The sequence below is a fragment of the Oncorhynchus tshawytscha genome, linkage group LG12, assembly GCF_018296145.1.
Source record: "Oncorhynchus tshawytscha isolate Ot180627B linkage group LG12, Otsh_v2.0, whole genome shotgun sequence".
Classification (NCBI taxonomy): domain Eukaryota; kingdom Metazoa; phylum Chordata; class Actinopteri; order Salmoniformes; family Salmonidae; genus Oncorhynchus; species Oncorhynchus tshawytscha.
In genome coordinates, this window is record NC_056440.1 from 53,752,930 (window position 1) to 53,774,930 (window position 22,001).

At 43.3% G+C, this 22,001-nt stretch overlaps 1 protein-coding gene across 2 annotated transcripts in view; it reads right to left on the bottom strand.

The window, feature by feature from the left end:
* LOC112232149 (SH3 and multiple ankyrin repeat domains protein 2-like) overlaps positions 1 to 22,001 on the bottom strand; it is a 248,759-nt gene that overhangs the window by 61,933 nt on the left and 164,825 nt on the right. For both annotated transcript variants that reach the window (XM_042330747.1, XM_042330746.1), the window contains exons 14-16: positions 19,005 to 19,086; positions 8,062 to 8,144; positions 2,313 to 2,437 (exon numbers count right to left, since the gene is read on the bottom strand). In XM_042330747.1, the coding sequence (XP_042186681.1) occupies positions 2,313 to 2,437; positions 8,062 to 8,144; positions 19,005 to 19,086 (290 nt within the window). The remainder of the gene's footprint in view (positions 1 to 2,312; positions 2,438 to 8,061; positions 8,145 to 19,004; positions 19,087 to 22,001) is intronic.

A 22,001-nucleotide genomic window follows, 5' to 3' on the forward strand; every position in this document is an offset into this window, starting at 1 on the left:
AGGAGAGGAGAGGAGAGAGGAGAGGGAGAGATGGAGATGAGAGGAGATGAGAGGTGATGAGATGAGAGGAGAGGAGATGAGAGAGAGGAGAGGAGAGGAGAGGAGAGGAGAGGAGAGGAGAGGAGAGGAGAGGGAGAGGAGAGGAGAGGAGAGGAGAGGAGAGAGGAGAGGAGAGGAGGAGATCCCTCATCTCCAAAAACAGCTTGACGAACTCTGCAGCCTGCAGTAAAACTGTCACCTTTATCCTTTGACCCTGACAACGAAAGGGGCAAAGGCCACCTCAACAGAGACAAACAGTACAGACCAGAGACAAGTCATCCTACACTCTAACCCATCAGAAACAAAGTGCAATAACATTGGCAGAACACTTAGACAGATTTCACGCTTTATCACGTCCAACAGTCACAGCCTGAGTGATTGATCCCTCCCACTCTGTCTCATCTCAATACAATTGAATCAACTTTATTGGTACGACAAGTGAAGAAAGGGTTACCGGAACATACATGACCAAAAAGCACATGATGAGAACAATTGAAACAGCAGAGACAACAACAATTAGTAATCATTGACAACAGTAAAAAATATGAGAAGAACCTGAAAAACGGTTGTCAAATTCATCTCCCTCTCTTTCGCTCTCTTTTAATACAACTCAGTAAGCAGTAAAGTCTTGAAATGAGTTCTTCTCCCTCCAACTATAGGATATTTCTGTACAACACCAGGGTTGCAAAGTCTTGATCTTCTATTTCCTCCATGGCCTGAAAAGGAGGCCCCTCAATACCAACTTTGCAGAATCATGACTAGTTAAACCATGACTAGTTCCTCTCACATCAAGTAAGACCAAGGATGCTGTACCCATTGGGCACAGACGTCAGTCGAACGTCTAGTTTGATTTACATTTGGTTGAGTTGTCAACTAAAGTGAATTCAACATCTAAAAATAATAAGAATAAAACATCACCATGTCATTGGATTTAGGTTAAAAGTTGGGTGGAAAAAATACAACATCTATTTATTTAACTAGGCAAGTCAGTTAAGAACAAATTCTTATTTTCAATGACAGCCTAGGAACAGTGGGTTAACTGCCTATTCAGGGGCAAAAAGACAAATTTGTACCTTGTCAGCTCAGAGATTTGAACTTGCAACATTTTGGTTACAAGTGCAATGCTCTAACCACTAGGCTACCCTGCCGACTCTCACATTGATGACTTTTTGCAAATCCAATCAGTTTTCCACGTTGTCGCAACATTATCACATTGATTGTTGGGTTTGAAATTATGTGGAAATAACATTGATTCAACCAGTTTTTGCCCAGTGGGTAAATGGTGTTTAAAATGCTGTAATAGAGAGATGAGGGGAAAGATAGGGGCAGTGTGTGTAACAGCTCATGAGAGAGGAGTGAGGGAGAGAGAGGAGATAGAGATGGAGGCAGAGAGAGAGGGAGAGATGCTCTATTTAGCAAGAGCCAAGACAAACCCCAACCACAGCACTTGCACTGATTACAATTGCACTGTTTGCACTCGTTACACACACATACAGTATACAACGCAGCCCAACGGGGATTCACCACCATGTTCATAACAATTCTCAAACAGCACCATCATAACCAATATCCCCAAAAAACAGAACACACAAACAGACCACAAAAAGTACCCACAAAAAACAGTACTTCAGGTCTCAGGAAGGCCATGTTATTGTATGATGCTAGCCTAAGCTGGCTATCACTACCTGGATGTAGCTTAAAGCCTTTCACCACAAATAAACAAACCATTGCAACTGGACACACTCACATGTTCATCTGCCACCAGACAGGGGACTACCCTTGACTTAGTGGTGGATCCTGACCCAGAGTTTGGGAATCACTGGTCTGATCCAAAAGCCCTCTGAAACTCAAAGCATTGGGCAGAAACAGGACAGGTGGTATCAAAAGCTGCAAAGCCGGGCTATGTTGTAATAATCCCAAAGACACATTTAATTGTAACATTATTATTACAAAATGATCATACTAGCGTGTGCTTTTTAAATAAATACCAGGTAAATAGCAGTCTGTAAATTAAAGAGGGACCTAAGATCAAGATGAACCAAAAACTCAAGCGCCAACAGATATCATCACCAGTCAGCTCTCACTCATCCCAAAATGGATCTCTACAACCAATCTCATTGCTTCTAGCAGCAGGAAGAAAGAACTATGTTAGGGACAGGAAGTGAATAGTAGTATGATACACACAATCACACACAATCGCACAATAACACACACACAGACACACAATGCACTCACTCTCACATAAAACTGCATACATGCACACACACACTTACCTCAATGAGGAAGTCCCCGGTCCTAAGCCCCGCCTGCCAGGCCACTCCTCCCTCATCCACCGACTCCAGGTATTGGAGGGCTGGGAAGGCAGGGGTGGGAGTGAACTCCTCGATGGGCGTGTCCGCTATGGGAGAGAAAGAGAGAGAGAGAGAGAAGGTAAGTGGGTCACCTTATCCTGAACACCACACCCCTCCTCAACCCGGTGTCTATGGAGATCTAGCCCCATTCCAGATCTATACACACACACACACACACACACACACACACACACACACACACACACGGCTTTATTTTAAACAGGGTTTAGCATTGACTTTGTGGTCAGCAGACAAACAAACAACCGACAGACGAGCAGGGATAATCCATTAATCACCAATAAAACCACAAAGGTCATTGCCAATTCAATAAGGTGGAAGGCTGCAGACACGGTGCTGTCATCAACACAGCCAGATTAGTTTTACTGCTGTCCTAATGTCTGTGTGTGTGTGACACAAGGTTTGCTCTGGTGGTAGGGGCAGTAAGATCTCTTTCTCCCATCTCCTATACTGCTGTCTATTTCATCTCCCCATCTCCCGCTCTTCACCCTTATCCCCTGTCACCCTCTCTCTCTTTCCCCTCTCCCACCTCTTCTCTTCCACCGGCCAGTGATATTCACATTGTGTCCTCGTGGCAGCCAGAAACCAATGGTGACAAGTGACACTTCTAATACATCATCCTTTTACTGTATGAGAGATGCTAGGCATTGTGTGTGTGCGTGTATGCGCCTGCATGTATGCGCAAGCATTCATTTGTGATTTTATGTGAGAGTCGGTGCATTGTTTCTGTGTGTGTGTTTTCGTGCGATTGTGAGTGTTTCCGTTGTGTGTGTTTGTGAGCATTAGAGAGTGTGTGTGAAGTACACAGTGCCAGAGGATAAAGAGGGCTGGCTCAGTTCCCTTGGGTGATGGCAGTGTCAGAACAACTCTAGTACATTCAGCTTGTTGTTTTTTAGGCTAAATTGTTCTCCTCCTCTCTCTGTCACTTTCTTCTTCTATCCCTGTCTGCCCCCCCCCTAAAAAACAAGGATGTCCAGACAGTAGAAAATGTACCTCAAAAGTGCAGACCAATAAGAAAATGCCACCTCACAGCGTTTGACAGTGTGGATTAGGACATGGCTGTAATCATCATAGAAACCAAAACAGCCGCTCAGTGGGCTATTTTTAGACAGCATCAAATGGGTGGTGTAATATCAAATGATGTGTGGACAATCGCACTAATGTCCTGACAACATGTCCTACACGCAGGTTGATATTGATGTGTGAGTGTGTGTGCATTTGCGAGTGTGTGCACTAGAGTAGCGGTCTTCACAGATCCACCTGTACCCAAATACCCGATATCCAGATTTCTAAATAATGTCAAGGGTCTGGGTAGGATCTGATATGATTGTTATGGGTATCGGGTATGTGTCATTTTGACTGACTTGTCCAGAAGGATCCATATAGATCCGAACGTGACTGCTGCAGTAGAGAGAGAGAGAACATTTTTATAATTTATCCTTCTGCTCTTTGCTTTTCACGAGAGTGGCGTGTGTAGCAATTGTTTGACAATCATAAGTCTTCAAAGTGGCAATAAGAGGCCTCTGTAAATTGGTATAGAATCAGCTTGATCCCCTCTGTCGAAGATGCCTGTACCGTCATTTTTCCCCCCAGTGATATTGTTAACAAACACGCCCGCATAAAGAAAATTAGAATTTATAACAGGTTCAGCCCCTAGTTCGACCGTGATCTTGCAGAGTTACTCCACCTCAAGAATTGCATTTGACGAAAGGCTTGGCACACGCATACTCATACTCGCATACTGGCTCTCGTTCAGGGAAATGAGAAATAAGTGCACTCAGGCTATCCGGAAGGCCAAAGTTAGTTACTTTACAGGAGCAGTTCTCTCTCTGTGGGTCAAACCCCAAGACGTTCTGGAAAATGATGAAAGACCTGGAGAATAAACCGTCCTCCTCACCGTTGCCCATGTCCCTTCAAGTTGATGTGGTTTTTACTAACAAGAAACACATGGCTGAGCTTTTTAAAAAATGTTACCCCCTTTTTCTCCCCAATTTTGTGGTATCCAATTGTTAGTAGTCACTGTCTTGTCTCATTGCTGCAAATCCCGTACGGACTCGGGAGAGGCGAAGGTCGAGAGCCATGCGTCCTCTGAAACACAACCCAACCAAGCCGCACTGCTTCTTAACACAGTGTGCATCCAACCCGGAAGACAGCCGCACCAATGTGTCGGAGGAAACACTGTACACCTAGTCAGTGTGCACCACGCCTGACCCGCCACAGGAGTCGCTAGTGCGCGATGAGACAGGGATATCCCTGCCGGGGCAAACCCTCCCCTAACCCGGACGACACTGGGCCAATTATGCGCCGCCCCATAGGCCTCCCAGTCGCGGCCGGCTGCAACAGAGCCTGGGCTCGAACACAGAGTCTTTTTAATCACCACTTCATTAAGTCAGGATTCCTATTTGAGTAAGCCATGACTCCTTGCCTGTACAACATTTCCTCATCTCCCAACCCTTCAAATGCGACAAGCTCTGATGCTCTTCCCTCTTTTTCCCCTGCCCCGCTACATAGTTTCTCCCTGCAGGCGGTCACTAAGTCCGAGGTGCTAAAGGAGCTCCTTAAACTTGACCACAAAAAAACACCTGGGTCAGATGGTTAAGACCCAGTCTTCTTTAAGGTTGCTGCCCCATTGCTTGGAAGGCAGCCACGGTTTGTCCTTTATTTATTTATTTATTATTTATTGAATAAATAATTATAATTATTTATTTAATAATAATAATGTATTTATTTAAAGGGGGAGATCCAGCTGATCCTAACTGTTGTATTTGCCCGGTTTATCAAAAGTGTTGGAAAATCTCTTGATGTCTATAGTATTCTCTCTAGTATGCAATCTGGTTTTCGCTCAGGTTATGGATGTATCACTGCAACCTTAAAATGTCCTCAATGATGTCACCATTGCCCTTGATTCTAAGCAATGTTGAGCTGCTATTTTTATTGACTTGGCCAAAGCTTTTGATACGGTAGACCATTCCATTCTTGTGGGCCGGCTACGAAGTATTGGTGTCTCTGAGGAGCTTTGGCCTGGTTTGCTTACTACCTCTCTCAAGGAGTGCAGTGTATAAAGTCAGAACATCTGCTGTCTCAGCCACTGCCTGTCACCAAGGCTGTACACCAAGGCTCGATCCTAGGCCCCACACTCTTATCAATTTACATCAACAACATAGCTCAGACAGTAGGAAGCTCTCATTCATTTATATGCAGATGATACAGTCTTACACTTAGCTGGCCCCTCCCCGGCTTTTGTGTTAAACGCTATACAACAAAGCTTTCTTGGTGTCCAACAAGCTTTCTCTGCCCTTAAACTTGTTCTAAACACCTCCAAAACAAAAGTCATGTGGTTTGGTAAGATGCCCCTCTCCCCACAGGTGTGATTACTACCTCTGAGGGTTTAGAGCTTTAGGTAGTCACCTCATACAAGTACTTGGGAGTATTGTTAGATGGTACACTGTCCTTCTTTCAGCATATATCAAAGTTTCAGGCTAAATTCAAATCTAGACTTGGTTTCCTCTATCGTAATCGCTACTTTTTCACCCCAGCTGCCAAACTAACCCTGATTCAGATGACTATCCTACCCATGCTAGATTACGGAGACTTCATTTATAAATCGGCAGGTAAGGGTGCTCTCAAGCGGCTAGATGTTCTTTACCGTTTGGCCATTAGATTGGCCACCAATGCTCCTTATAGGACACATCACTGCACTCTATACTCCTCTGTAAACTGGTCATCTCTGTATACCCGTCGTAAAACACAGAGGTTGATGCTTATTTATAAAACCCTATTAGGCCTCACACCCCCCTATCTGAGATACCTACTGCAGCCCTCATCCTCCACATACAACACCCTTTCTGCCAGTCACATTCTGTTAAAGGTCCCCAAAGCCCACACATCCCTGGGTCGCTCCTCTTTTCAGTTCGCTGCAGCTAGCGACTGGAACGACCTGCAACAAACACTCAAACTGGACAGTTTCATCTCAATCTCTTAATTCAAAGACTCAATCATGGACACTTTTACTGACAGTTGTGGCTGCTTTGCATGATGTATTGTTGTCTCTACCTTCTTGCCTTTTGTGCTGTTGTCTGTGCCCAATAATGTTTGTACCCTGTTTTGTCCTGCTACCATGTTGTGCTGCTACCATGTTGTGTTGCTGCCATGTTGTGGTCATGATGTGTTGCTACCATGCTGTGTTGTCATGTGTTGCTATCTTGCTATGTTGTTGTCTTAGGTATCTCTTTATGTAGTGTTGTGTTGTTTCTCTTGCCATGATGTGTGTTTTGTCCTATATTTTTATTATATTTATTTTTAAATGAAATAAAAAGGCCTCCGTCCCCGCAGGAGGCCTTTTGCCTTTTGGTAGGCCGTCATTGTAAATAAGAATTTGTTCTTAACTGACTTACCTAGTTAAATAAAGGTTAAATGAAAAATAACAAAATAAAAAATAGGCTACAGTCATAGAGCCTCCGTATGGGGCAAAAGTTAGGAGATATTAATCAATGAAAGATGCAATTAAAGTGATGGAATTAAAAGTTAAAGGAGAAGAATAGGCTACAATTACCAAGAGCCAACAGGTAGGCTGCTACTTTATATTCTGAATGGAGTTGTTGTTGTTTGTAACTGTGTAAGATGAGAAAGCGCTTACTTCCTCAATTAGCCAGTGCTAGCTAGCTAGCAAGCTTAACTAGATTCAGTCAAGACAGGTACTCAGAATCATAATGGACGATAAATAACTTAGCTATGGCAGCTATTAGTTTAATATAGCGCATCGGCTTGCTTGGTTGCTGTCTCTCCCTCCCTCCTCCCTTGTCACTCACTCACACTCAAAGTAGCCTACACACACACAGCACGGCCCCTGCTATAGCCTCACCTCTCTCTACCCCCTCTTCCTTACACTTTATCAACTCTAGATAATAAAGAAGTTTTAAAAATGGACTCTTCTACCGCTTCTCTCACTCGGATCGGGTCTGGATCCGACCAGGTCTATACGGAACAGATCTAGTTGTCCTCGGGTCCGTCAGGAACAGGTCTCTATATTTAAAAAATGAATTGATGCAAATCATGTCCAGATGGGAAAGCCCCAGGTCCATTTCGGAACAGGTCCAACTATTTGGACCCATGAGGGCCTCTGTTCTAGAGAGGTGGACAGAGGTGCAGTTAGTCTTTGTGTGTGTGTGTAAGTGTGATTATGTTTTGAGTATTAAGTGTTTGCAACATTCTATCCCTCTCTCTGTGTGTGTGTGTGTGTGTGTGTGTGTGTGTGTGTGTGTGTGTGTGTGTGTGTGTGTGTGTGTGTGTGTGTGTTTGTTTCTGCTTCAGTTATGATGGTGTCTGGCTGGCTAGACATTGACGCTCACACAGACAGACAGACAGACAGACAGACAGACAGACAGACAGACAGACAGACAGACAGACAGACTCATATATACTCATAAGTCGTTTACATTATACAGTAGGCTACAGGTGACTGACATACAGAGTGGAGGGGTTCCTGTGGTTACTTCAGGTGGGAAATACAATGTTAATCTCTTTAAAGTTGTATCATATAGAGACATAAGATACATAGGCTGTTATTATCGTGTTTAATGTGCAGTGCCTACATATACCGTAACCATGAGAAAGGGATATGGAGAAGGGGGGAGAGACCAGGGTAGCATCTTACCTTTGGCCCCTCGCAGCACGAAGCCGAAGCCTTCATTCTCCTTCTTGGTCAAGACCACCGTCTTCTCCTCGACCACGCAGTCGCTGTGGAGAAAATGCCGCGCAAAGCGCCCGTTATTACAGCCCATCATCCGCATCACGGCCACAGCCGCCCGCCCTGAGTGCAGGTTCATCGCCGTAAGCTACTCTGGGCAGCCCCCGAAGGAGGGGCTCCTTGCTTCGGCCCCTTTTAGCTCAAATGAAGTGCATGACAACGCTGGCAGTGGCAGTCCGGCGCCCGCATCTCCAGAAAAGCCGCCGCTCCTCTCCTCTGCGGCCGAAAACCACTCCGGGGAGCGACAAGCGGAGGCCGGAGATGGCGACGAAGTCGAAGCGTGACGTCGGATAGAAGCAGCATTACCGACTAAATAAATGATGATGAAAGCGTGGCTTGGCGCGGAGGAGGGGGGGAGAAAAGGAACGGATGGTGGCAGGCAGTTAGGAGTCCTGGGCGAGGAGTGCGCGCAACGAATGAGATAAGAGAAAGAGAGAAGGGAGAGCGTGACCAGCATGGCAGTGCGCGGGCACGAAAACAGGAGGCCATATGCATGAGTGATTGACCCTTTCACTCGAGTCGAGAGGTGGGTGTCCTCCCACTCAATGGCGTGGGGTTGCGGTGGGTGACACAGAGAGGGACGCAGCCCGCATGCGCTTGCATTACATTTTTCATTAATGTAATGCAAGGCGACAGATGCGCCCAAGCAACGTGACGAGAGAAACGGAGAGGGAAGGAAAGATATTCAGGTAATTATGTTGCTTTCAGTTTCATTGCTGTGTTTTAAAAAAAATCATGGATGGGGCTTTGATACAGTTTTTATAGAAATTGATTTTTTTTGTTGTTGAATCCTCTTTCCCCAGCCTGACTGCAAATGCGATTGGGCACAAAGGTGACCTGTATGCTCATACTCCAAAAACAGAAGGCCACCACGCCAGTCACAGCCACATTCAATCAAGCTATTCAATTCTCAGACACCTTTTCACCTCTATAACATCCAGAAAAAAAAAAACCATCTACAAAGCAGCAATGATGTGGTACAAGCAATACAGCCCCATCAACACCACAGTAGGCCTACCAGGCTACCAGTAATACCGCTATATTATATACCCTTTACCTGCCACATCTGCAGCTTGAACCTTTCAGTCCATATACTTAAGGCACACAGACAGTGTGACTAGCGTGGCATGCTCATTTGCTAAAGTTTATCTGCCACGAGAGCTGGGATTAGTGGGGAATGAAAGGCACCTATTGAACTTTGACTTGGCAGTAAACACTTCTCACAACCTCCCTCATCTTATCCTTCTTTCACACCATGGCCACCTAATGTGTGTGTGTGTGTGTGTGTGTACTCTACCATAGCAAATGAGGGAGGGGGGGGGCAGTCAAATCCACCCAGACAGTGGATGAGATATGAGACACAATAAACAGGGATGGTGAGGGATGAGAGGAGAGATAGAGAGCTGCAACTGCCTTCCTAGCAACAGAGCAGAAAATGCAGAGTTGCCTTAGCAACACAATATGTTTTTTTTTTTTTTAAAGGACAACATCCTGGTTATATTATTATTGTTATTATTATTATTGTTATAACAACACCACGTTTTTATTTAAAAACGTTTACTCAAAACACCCAGTCACTTTAGCTTGTCAGGATAATCAGCAAAAACAACAAGACAATAAGATCACACATTGAAACAGCACACGAGGCTATCGCCCATGACCTGTCAAGACATGGAGTCAGGTGGTCAATGACATTACATCGCACCGTTATCACCTGAAGCATCGCCGCTTTGTTGATTTAACCACGTCCCATGGTTTGACAGGGGAGAGTTTGCATGTTATCGATAGAGTCATCTTTATCCATCCACCAGAGTGACAATAACAGATGCAAGTGTCAAAGCGTGGACAACGTGGGGCCAGAGGATAAACACACTATAGACTTCTGTGGGATATCAACCCATGGTAGTCCTGGTGATGTGACCACTGCACTAATTCAAATGTCGAACCACATGACCGGTATTGATTTGTAGGCTACGTGTGCCTTTTTTAAATGGATTTTTTTTAAATTGATGTGGTTCTGTCTTTGAGCTGTTCTTGTTTATTAATGTTCTGTATTATGTCATGTATCATGTTTTGTGTGGACCCCAGGAAGAGTATCTCCTGCTATTGCAACAGCTAATGGGGATCCTAATAAAATACATTCCAAAATACCTGAATTGCCCTTTCCTGTTACAGGCAGAGACATTTATGTATAGGCTAGATATGTGTACATATGGATATACACCGAGTGTACAAAACATTACGGACACCTGCTCATTCCATGACATAGACTGACCAGGTGAATCCAGGTGAAAGCTATGATCCTTTATTGATGATACTTATTCAATCCACTTTAATCAGTGTAGATGACTCAATATAAGGAAGGTGTTCCTACTGTTTGGTATACTCAGTGTATACAGCTATTTTTGGTTCCTTTTGTTTTTCCTCTTTCCTGTCCCTGATGTTGACATTGTCAACAAATCTCAGAAAGATTCCTTCCTCTGCCGGTCGACATTTGGCGCCTTTTTCTCCCCCTGTGCCCGTCGGCCAGGAAATTTCTTGGCTCATGTAAAATTAAATCTCCTTCTGTCTGTTAAAAATCTATTATGAATCTTTAAAGAGCAAAAAGGGCCTTGGTGTCTCTGCCTAAAGAAAATAGAATTAGAAGCATTTTTTTTAAAGTCCTATTTCAACTTGGGATACAGATAATTGTTAGTCAGGTTTGGATGTAATGACATGTTATTATAGGCTATTCAATGATGGCCACTTGCCACATTCAGTTGTTCACCTTGACCTACTGTATGTATATTTACAGTGCATTTGTAAATTATTCAGACCCCTTGACTTTTTCCAAATTTTGTTACGTTACAGCCTTATTCTAAAATATTGAATACTGAAAGGTTGCAAGTTCAAACCCCCGAGCTGACACGGTACAAATCTGTCGTTCGGCCCCTGAACAGGCAGTTAACCCACTGTTCCTAGGCCGTCATTGAAAATAAGAATTTGTTCTTAACTGACTTGCCTAGTTAAGTAAAGGTAAAATAAAAATTAAATAAAAAAACAAGCTTGGCACACCTGTATTGGGAGTTTCTCCCATTCTTCTCTGCAGATCCTCTTAAGCTCTGTCAGGTTGGATGGGGAGCGTCGCTGCACAGCTATTTTCAAGTCTCTCCAGAGATGTTCGATTGGGTCACTCAAGGGCATTCAGAAACTTGTCCCGAAGCCACTCCTGCGTTGTCTTGGCTGTGTGCTTAGGGTCATTGTCCTGTTGTCCCCAGTATGAGGTCCTGAGTGCTCTGGAGCAGGTTTTTTTCATCAAGGATCTCTCTGTACTTTGCTCTGTTCATCTTTGCCTCAATCCTGACTAGTCTCCCAGTCCCTGCCGCTGAAAAACATCCCCACAGCATGATGCTTAAACCACCATGCTTCACCGTAGGGAATGTGCCAGGTTTCCTCCAGGCATGATGCTTGGCATTCAGGCCAAAGAGTTCAATCTTGGTTTCAACAGACCAGAGAATCTTTTTTTCTCATGGTCTGAGAGTCCTTTAGGTGCCTTTTGGCAAGCTCCAAGCGGGCTGTCATGTGCCTTTTACTGAGGAGTGGCTTTCATCTGGTCACATTACCACAAAGTCCTGATTGGTGGATTGATGGAGAGATGGTTGTCTTTTTGCAAGGTTCTCCCATCTCCTTGGAAGAACTCTGGAGCTCTGCCAGTGTGAACATCGGGTTCTTGGTCACCTCCCTAAACAAGGCCCTTCTCCCCTGATTGCTCAGTTTGGCCAGCTCTAGGAAGAGTCTTGGTGGATCCAAACTTCTTCCATTTTAGAATAATGGAGGCCACTGTGTTCTTAGGAATCTTCAATGCTTCAGAAATGTTTTGGTACCCTTCTCCAGATCTGTGCCTCAACACAATCCTGTCTCTGGGCTCTACGGACAATTCCTTCGACCTCATGGCTTGGTTTTTGCTCTGACATGCACTTTCAACTCTGAGACATTATATAGACAGGTGTGTGCCTTTCCAAATCATGTCCAATCAATTGAATTTACCACAGGTGGACTCCAATCAAGTTGTAGAAACATCTCAAGAATGATCAATGGAAACAGGATGCACCTGAGCTCAAATTTGAGTCTCATAGTAAAGGGTCTGAATACTTATGTAAATAAGGTATTTCTGTTTGGTTTTTTTTATTACATTTGCAAACATTTTGTAAACCTTGTTTTCACTTTGTAATTATGGTGTATTATGTGTAGATTGATGAGGATAAAAAAAATAAAAAATTTAGGCTGTAACGTAACAAAATGCCCAAAAAGTCAAGGGGTCTGAATACTTTCCGAATGCACTGTATATCTTCCAAAGGAAGGTGTGTGTGTGTATTATAGGGAAAGAGAGAGAGAGCGTTAGAGAGAAAAGATTGCGATACTTGACAGAATATATCTGGTTGAGTTAGGGACCATTCGAAAATGATTAGGAGAAGAGGGGTCCAACTGAAGTTGTCATTAATTTTTACCCCCCTGCCCAACGTAAAAAATATTTTCACCCCTTGTACTTGAAAAAAATTATATTACCCTCCCCTTTGTTGAATTAACTTTATAATGATTATGAAAACAATAACTGCCTTGGCAATAGTGTACCAACCCTATGTTTCTAAGCACGGATATGGACTCTGCCACTTGAACATGGTTTTGTGGCACAGTTGATGCCACCCTGGGCTACGGGCTAGAAGATTGAGGATCCACACACCACTGCGTCGGGCGAGCTCACTCTCCCTACTATTTTCATTACAAAATGTTGTTCAAAGTGGTTAGAGAGGCTAATGAGAGAGAAATAATGGAGGCTAACAAAAATATTACAAGATGATTTGAAAAATTTCAGTCTCTCGATGTGCAAAACTGATAGAGACATACCCCAAGCGACTTACAGCTGTAATCACAGCAAAAGATTGCGCTACAAAGTATTAACTTAAGGGGGCTGAATAATTTTGCACGCCCAATTTTTCAGTTTTTGATTTGTTAAAAAAGTTTGAAATATCCAATAAATGTCGTTCCACTTCATGATTGTGTCCCACTTGTTGTTGATTCTTACAAAAAAATACAGTTTTATATCTTTATGTTTAGCCTGAAATGTGGCAAAAGGTCGCAAAGTTCAAGGGGGCCGAATACTTTCGCAAGGCACTGTATACGAAATGCTTCAGTCTGGTTTTAGACCACATCATAGCACTGAGACTGCACTTGTGAAGGTGGTAAATGACCTTTTAATGGCGTCAGACCGAGACTCTACATCTGTCCTTGTGCTCCTAGAACTTAGTGCTGCTTTTGATACCATCGTTCACCACATTCTTTTGGAGAGATTGGAAACCCAAATTGGTCTACACGGATAAGTTTTGGCCTGGTTTAGATCTTATCTGTCGGAAAGATATCAGTTTTTCTCAGTGGATGGTTTGTCCTGTGACAAATCAACTGTCAATTATCGTGTTCCTCAAGGCTCCGTTTTAGGACCACTATTGTTTTCACTATATATTTTACCTCTTGGTGATGTCATTTGGAAACATAATGCTAACTTTCACTGCTATGAGGATGACACACAGCTGTAATTTTCCATGAAACATAGTGAAGCCCCAAAATTGCCCTCCCTGGAAGCCTGTGTTTCAGACATAAGGAAGTGGATGGCTGCAAATGTTCTAATTTAAACTCGGACAAAGCAGAGATGATTGTTCTAGGTCCCAAGAAACAAAGAGATCTTCTGTTGAATTTGACAATTATTCTTGATGGTTGTATAGTCATCTCAAATAAAACTGTGAAGGACCTCAGCGTTACTCGTACCCTGATCTCTCTTTTGACGAACATATCAAGACTGTTTCAAGGACAGCTTTTTTCCATCTACGTAACATTGCAAAAATCAGAAACTTTATGCCAAAAATTATGCAGAAAAATTAATCAATGCTTTGTCACTCCTAGATTAGACTACTGCAGTGCTCTACTTTCCGGCTACTCGGATAAAGCACTAAATAAAGTTCAGTTAGTGCTCAACACGGCTGCTAGAATCTTGACTAGAACCAACAAATGTGATCATATTAGTCCAGTGCTAGCCTCTCTACACTGGCTTCCTGTTAAGCCAAGGGCTGATTTCAAGGTTTTACTGCTAACCTACAATGCATTACATGGGCTTACTCCTACCTATCTTTCTGATTTGCTCCTGCCCTACATGTACGCTATGGTCAAAAGACGCAGGCCTCCTTACTGTCCCTAGAATTTCTAAGCAAACAGCTGGAGGCAGGGCTTTCTCCTATAGAGCTCCATTTTTATGGAATGGTCTGCCTGTCAATGTGAGAGACGCAGACTCTGTCTCAATCTTTAAGTCTTTAATGTTGACTCATCTCTTCACTAGGTCCTATGATTGAGTGTAGTCTGGCCCAGGAGTGTGAAGGTGAACGGAAACGCTCTGGAGCAACGAACCGCCCTTGCTGTCTCTGCCTGGCCGGTTCCCCTCTTTCCACTGGGGGTCTCTGACTCTAACCCTATTACAGGGGCTGAGTCACTGGCTTACTGGTGCTCTTCCATGCCATCCCTAGGAGGGGGGCATCACTTGAGTGGGTTGAGTCACTGACGTGATCTTCCTGTCCGGATTGGCGCCCCCCTTGGGTTGGGCCGTGGGTGAGATCTTTGTGGGCTATATTCTTCCTTGTTTCAAGAGTTGGTGGTTGAAGATATCCCTCTAGTTGTCTCTCTTTTTCTCTCTTTCTTTCTCTCTTTCTCTCTCTCAGAGGACCTGAGCCCTAGGACCATGCCTCAGGACTACCTGGCCTGATGACTCCTTGCTGTCCCCAGTCCACCTGGCCATGCTGCTGCAGTTTAAACTATTTTGCCTGCGGCTATGGAACCCTGACCTGTTCACCAGACATGCTACCTGTCCCAGACCTGCTGTTTTCAACTCTCTAGAGACAGCAGGAGTGGTAGAGATACTCTGAATGATCGGCTATGATAAGCCAACTGACACATACTCCTGAGGTGCTGACCCGTTGCACCCTCGACAACTACTGTGATTATTATTATTTGACCCTGCTGGTCATCTATGAACATTTGAACATCTTGGCCATGTTCTGTTATAATCTCCACCCGGCACAGCCAGAAGAAGACTGGCCACCCCTCATAGCCTGGTTCCTCTCTAGGTTTCTTCCTAGGTTCTGGCCTTTCTAGGGAGTTTTTCTTAGCCACCGTGCTTCTACACCTGCATTGCTTGCTGTTTGGAGTTTGAGACTGGGTTTCTGTACAGCACTTTGTGACATCAGCTGATGTAAGAAGGGCTTTATAAATACATTTGATTGATTGATCGTCTTGACATACCTACATTTCTGTTTTGCTCATTTCAGTGATAGACTATCGATCATGCCTCCTCTTTTATTAAAGAGACGGAGTCCAGACTTAACTACACTACTTTAGGAAACTTTCTGAACTCACACACACACCCATCAAAATGACCCATCAATCAAAGCTACCAGCTCATCTCAAACACAAGACCAAATCACATTTCTCCTTTCCTGAAAATGTATCCTATTAAACCCCAGGCCTACCTTTAAATCCTGGCTGTAGGTTATCAGATAGTAGACTACATTAGGATAATGCTAAAACAATGTACCTATCAAATGAATTAAATTCATTGACATGGCATGTTTAAAGGGGATTGGGAGAGAGACATCTATGCAATAGTAGTCGGTGAAGATTAAATTGACAACCATAAAAAAATGGAAACAACATGCAACCTTTCCATATCTACATTTTTGTGAAGCAATTTGTGCTTAAATTGACACCACATTTACATTTGAATGAGTGTAGGCTTATATGATATCTAAGTCTGTGTACCCACTTATCGATATGTTCAAACTTTTTTGTTGTTGTCTGTCTTGCATATTCACTGTGATAGTTTACCAAGGCCGAATATACAGGCTAGAATACACATTATGCATTAATAGGCATATATAAATTAGCCTAACTTCTAATTTAGTCTATATATCTTTCTGACTTCACTGTTCCCTTCTTGTGCAATTCTCCACTGGCATCTCCACAGACTCACTGGCCTGAGTGGCCTCTCTCACATTCACCTCTCTCTATTCCTTATTGCTCTAGAATGACTAGGCCAATAATGGACTTAAGGAGCCCAGCATTACTCCTTATAGGACCTTACACGTTTTGTTTATTGGCAAATTGGCTCTGGCAGCCAAAACAGCCAAATACTCCATCTAAATGTGAATCGATTCTCAATCGGTGTTTCCTTGGCTCATCGCGTTCTAGCGCCTCCTTGTGGTGGGCCGGGCACCTGCAGGCTGACCTCGGTCGTCAGGTGAACGGTGTTTCCTCTGACACATTGTTGCAGCTGGCTTCCGGGTTAAGCAGGCGGGTGATAAGAAGTAGTTTGGTGGGACATGTCCATGATAGCTTGCTATCTAGGGTGACACCCAACAGTTTATTCTCTTCAACTTGCTCAATGAGGTTCAGGGTTGAGTGAGTGATTTGTCCCAAAAATGATGCTTTTAGTTTGAGATATTTAGCAACAGGTAGTTACCAACATCTTAACGTTTAGAGCAAGCGTTGAGGGCTCTTAACAAAACTCCCCCGGCCAGAAGTTACTATCATCTATAGGCGCTTAAGGTAGTTAGCGTCTATGAATGGGCTATTCAACGACTAGCCTAGCCCAACCCAATGCGAGTCCAAGGATAACAATATAGACCTACAGTTTAGTCCATAATAATTTTTAAAATAAAAATATATACTTATTTAGAGCATGTGTACTCTAAATAACTTTTTTTTTTGAGGAGAAGAAGCCCTCTTGGCAACAAAATTGGCAATGAACTAGCGGGGAAGATTGAATGACGAGAGCGTAGGCGACATGTAGCTCTGGTGGAATGTGATCTGGTGGTGATAAATTGATACATTGCAGCACATTATAAATGTAACCTAGACAGAACAGAGGGAAATCCTTTCATTCATTCACACAACAAACCTGTGTCTTGCAGCGCATGGCCTGTCAGTGGCATAACAGGTGTCCCATAGAACACTTTACATTGGTTGAACCACAGGTTCGATAAAGGAGGCATATGTAAGCAGATGGGAAAGTTAGCTAGGATGGAACATAGGAAAACCTGCCAAAATGGTGAATGTAAATCGGGGGGGAAATGCACTATACTCTCCACTGTATTGTAGTGTGCCCAATAAAAAACAAAACATCCCTCCCCAAAGCAAAGAAAAAAGTTGCATCCCCCTCCCCTATTTTGGTCCCCCACAGTAATTTTCGAACGGTCTCTTATGGGAGATATGCCTATATCACAATACATGCTGTGGGTAGTGGTCTAAAATGGACTGTAATGGTCTAGCTATAAAGGTCTATAACACTCTGTAGTGGTGTTATGGTCCATAATGGTCTGTGGTATACATAGTGGTCGGGCACCACGCCGTGTAGCTGTCTGCTTTGGTTTGACACCCAGCTAGCGTATTTTTTTTATATATATTTTTTATTGAACCTTTATTTAACTAGGCAAGCAGTAGTTGCTCTCTGCTCTGGTCTGTGATTTGTTTGGACGGGTGCCTAATGAATACAAACTGGCCTGATCAAACACAGCTTAATAGCGTCCAGCAGCTTTCATATTCATGTATTGACAAGGACATTTGTCTCAGCCCGCTGGGTTGCTGCAGCTAAATGAGATTTGAACACAATGAAGAACACACCCGAGTGACACGCTTGGCCCGGTGTGTTGTGGGTGTGCGCCTATTGAAACTGAGGGGTCATGTGCCATCAGTGCTCCCTGAAGATTAGCTGCATGATGCTTCTATGTGTGTGTGTGTGTGAGTGTGTGAGTGTGTGTGTGTGTGTGTGTGTGTGTGTGTGTGTGTGTGTGTGTGTGTGTGTGTGTGTGTGTGTGTGTGTGTGTGTGTGTGTGTGTGTGTGTGTGTGTGTGCGCAGTAGTATAAAGTACATGAGTAAAAATACTTTAAAGTACTACTTAAGTAGTTTTCTTGGGGTATTTATACTTTACTTTTTTAGGAATGAAGTGAAGTAAAAGTAAAAGTTGTAAAAAATATAAATAGTAAAGTCATGTACTTTTTCTCCATACATTTTCCCCTGACACCAAAAAATACTTGTCACATTTTGAATGCTTAGCATCACAGGAAAATGGTCCAATTCACCCACATATCAAGAGAACATCCCTAGTCATCCCTACTGCCTCTGATCTGGTGGACTCACCAAACACCCATGCTTCGTTTGTAAATGATGTCTGAGTGTTGGAGTGTGCCCCTGGCTATCTGTACATTTTCAAAACAAGAAAATGGTGTCATCTAGTTTGCTTAATATAAGGAATTAGAAATGATCTCTACTTTAACGTTTAATACTTAAGTATATTTTAGCAATTACATTTACTTTTGATGCTTAAGTATATTTAAAACCAAATAATTTTAGACTTTTACTTTTACTCAAGTATTATTTTACTGGGTGACTTTCACTTTTACTTGAGTCACTTTCTATGAAGGTATCTTTACTTTTACTCTTTTACTCAATAATACTCTTTTATTGAGTAATTGTTCCACCACTGTGTGTACTGGCGTTCATGCTTGCGTGTGTGTGGACTGTGGAGGAATTACCTAGTGGTCAAATCCAACACCTTGGAAATGAAGCCTGTGACTGGGAGTGGATAAGACAACGAGAGAGAAGAAGTAGAGGAGAAAAATTGAAGGATAACTTCAACTGAAAACGAAAGAAAAAACAAACCTCAAAACACTGCTCTGAGACACGCTACCACTTTACATAAACCTCCACTTAGCTTATCACCCTGTGTGTTTGTTTGTGTATGTGTGTTTTAGGACAGGCATCCGAGTAACCTTACCTGGAGGCGTCAAAGCTATCGTAGGACCCCACAGTATAGTGTCGGAAGAGTTTCCTCCTGTCCGAGCGGTCAGCTCTTGTGTCTGTGGAAGAACAGAAGGACCAACAGTCATTGACCACATCGGTCACCGACCGCATGCATGGCTACAGAAATCAATTCATCAACAGTAATAGAAAGAAAGAAAACAAACAGCAACAACATGCAAACTGTGAAACTCCTGTACAAGAAAGTGCAGCTCTGCAATCCAATCAAATGTGCAAACAAACATAAACATATGGACACACTCCAGTTTTCATTCTAAGGGTACACAACGAATTACAAGTTAGAAATCGACCCCCAACCCCTACCACCCTATAGGCACTTCAAGTATATAGATCTGAAAGGATTGGATAAAGTGACAGTGACAACAACAAGCTGCAGAAGTGTGCACCACTGAAACACAAATAACCATCTCCTTTGGTAAAAAAACAACAACAACCCTTAAGCAATAAATCAACTCAAGCAACCAACAAGTGCGTGTACACACATGCACACACTTGCTCGCACACTCGCACTCTCACTCACTCACTCACTCGCACACTCACACACACACACACACACACACACACACACACACACACACACACACACACACACACACACACACACACACACACACACACACACACACACACACACACACACTTACCTCCAAAACGAACTTTCCTCCTGATAGAGGCAGTTTTTTCCATTTGCACTCCTAAATGTCTCTTCCCTCTTTCTCTCCCTCACTTTATGTCTTTCACATATACCTTCTCTATCACTCTCATTCTTTCAGACACTCTTTCTCTGTCTCTCCCTCGCTCTTCATATTTCTCTCTATCCCTCTCTCTCAGATGCAATCAGTGACAGGGACATGCCTTGAAAGCTCAGAAATGCCCAAATCCACAGTGTCTAGAGAAAAGCCGGAAAACCAGACAGGCAGTCCCACTAAGCGTTAAGGATTGAATCCGGGTTGAGCTCTGTGGTTACTGCTGAGAGGAGAACATAATGTAAAGGAGAAGAGAGATAATGAAGAGAGGAGGGAGGAGAAAGAGATAAATACTACATCACAACAGGCCCACTCCATAGCAACCACTGGTGTACTGTAGGGAGTTTGTTTCCATGACCACCGATCAATGGAGAAGGTACATGACGTACATGTCTGGTCACTGTGAAGGTTTCCTTAGTGTGTGTGTGTGTGTGTACATATCTGAATGTGTGGGTGTGCATGGGGAGTGGTGGAGTAATTGAAGGGTGTGCATGCGTGTGTGTGTGTGGAAGAGGGGGGATGGTTACGGTTTTGCTTACAGTTCAACGTGAAGGGGGTCTTCGTTGACCTCCATTTCCCTATTTTCTACTTTTCCTCCCCCATCCCTCCCTCCTTTGTTCCCTCCCTCCTACTGACACTAATCTCACACAGTTTGGGGGAGTGGAAAGGATACCAAATGAGCAAGAGAAATTAAAGATTATTTATGAGTAATAAATCATCTTTGCAGGGCTTAAAGTATTTGAGGGATTACACAGCACAGGCAAGCCAACTGTATGATTGAAGTTCTGAAACAAACAGAAACACAGACATGCCAATACAATATTTAATTGTCTTGCAAATGGAGGAGAAAATGACAATACCCCACACCAAAAATGTAAATACAAAATAGAGAATAAGGACCTGTGTCTGTGCGGCATTCTCTTTCTCAAAGAAACACCTGTGTGTGTGTGTGTTTCCCTCTATTTTCTTCTCTTTCCACCCACGATGGCCAAGGGCGGACGTAGGGATTTGGATACCCCCAGGCAGTCTGAGTGCCTGTCTTTTTACTAAAGAATTTGTGTTAACCTAAGTAATTATTTTGTTAAAATTAAATCTTCTTTCTTCCTTTTTCGTTTCTCTGCCCTGCTCTGAAATTGTCACATGCTTCGTAAACAACAGGTGTTGACTAACAGTGACACGGTTACTTACGGGCCCAACCCAACAATGCAGAGATAGAGAAAATAGAGAAATAATAGAAAAGCAATTAAACATAATAATAAAAGTCATAATAAATACACAATGAGTAACGAAAATGTGGCTATATACACAGGCTACCAGTACCGGGTCGATGTGCAGGGGTACAAGGTAATTGAGGTAGAAATGTACATACTGTATAACTAGGAATAAAGTGACAAGCCAACAAGATAGATAATAAACAGTAGCAGCAGCGTATGTGATGAGTCAAAAAGGTAGTGCAAAGAGGGTCAATGCAGATAGTCCGTGTAGCTATTTGGTTAACTTTTAATATTATTAACTAACATTGTAAATGAGTCAAAAAAGGTAGTGCAAAGAGGGTCAATGCAGATAGTCCGTGTAGCTATTTGGTTAACTTTTTAATATTATTAACTAACATTGTAAATGAGTCAAAAAAGGTAGTGCAAAGAGGGTCAATGCAGATAGTCCGTGTAGCTATTTGGTTAACTTTATAATATTATTAACTAACAATGTAACTAACACATGCCGTGAGGTAGCAGAGAGAACAGTCTATGACTTGGGTGGCTGGAGTCTTTCACATTTTTTAGGGCCTTCCTCTGACACCGCCTGGTATAGAGGTCCTAGATTGCAGGGAGCTCAGCCCCAGTGATGTACTGGGCCGTACACACTACCCTATGAAGCACACCTTGCGGTCGGATGCCAAGGAGTTGCCATAACAAGCGGAGATGCAGCCAGTCAAAATGCTCTCAATGGTGCAGCTGTTCAACTTTTTGAGGATCTGAGGGCCCATGCCAAATCTTTTCAGCCAACTGAGGGGGAAGAGGCTTCGTTGTGCACTCTTCACGACTGTGTTGGTGTATGTGGACCATGATATATCCTTAGTGATGTGGACACCAAAGAACTTGAAGCTCTCAACCTGCTCCACTACAGCCCCATTGACGTGAATGGGGCCATGCTCGGCCGTCCATTTCCTGTAGTCCACGTTCAGCTCCTTTGCATTGCTGACGTTGAGG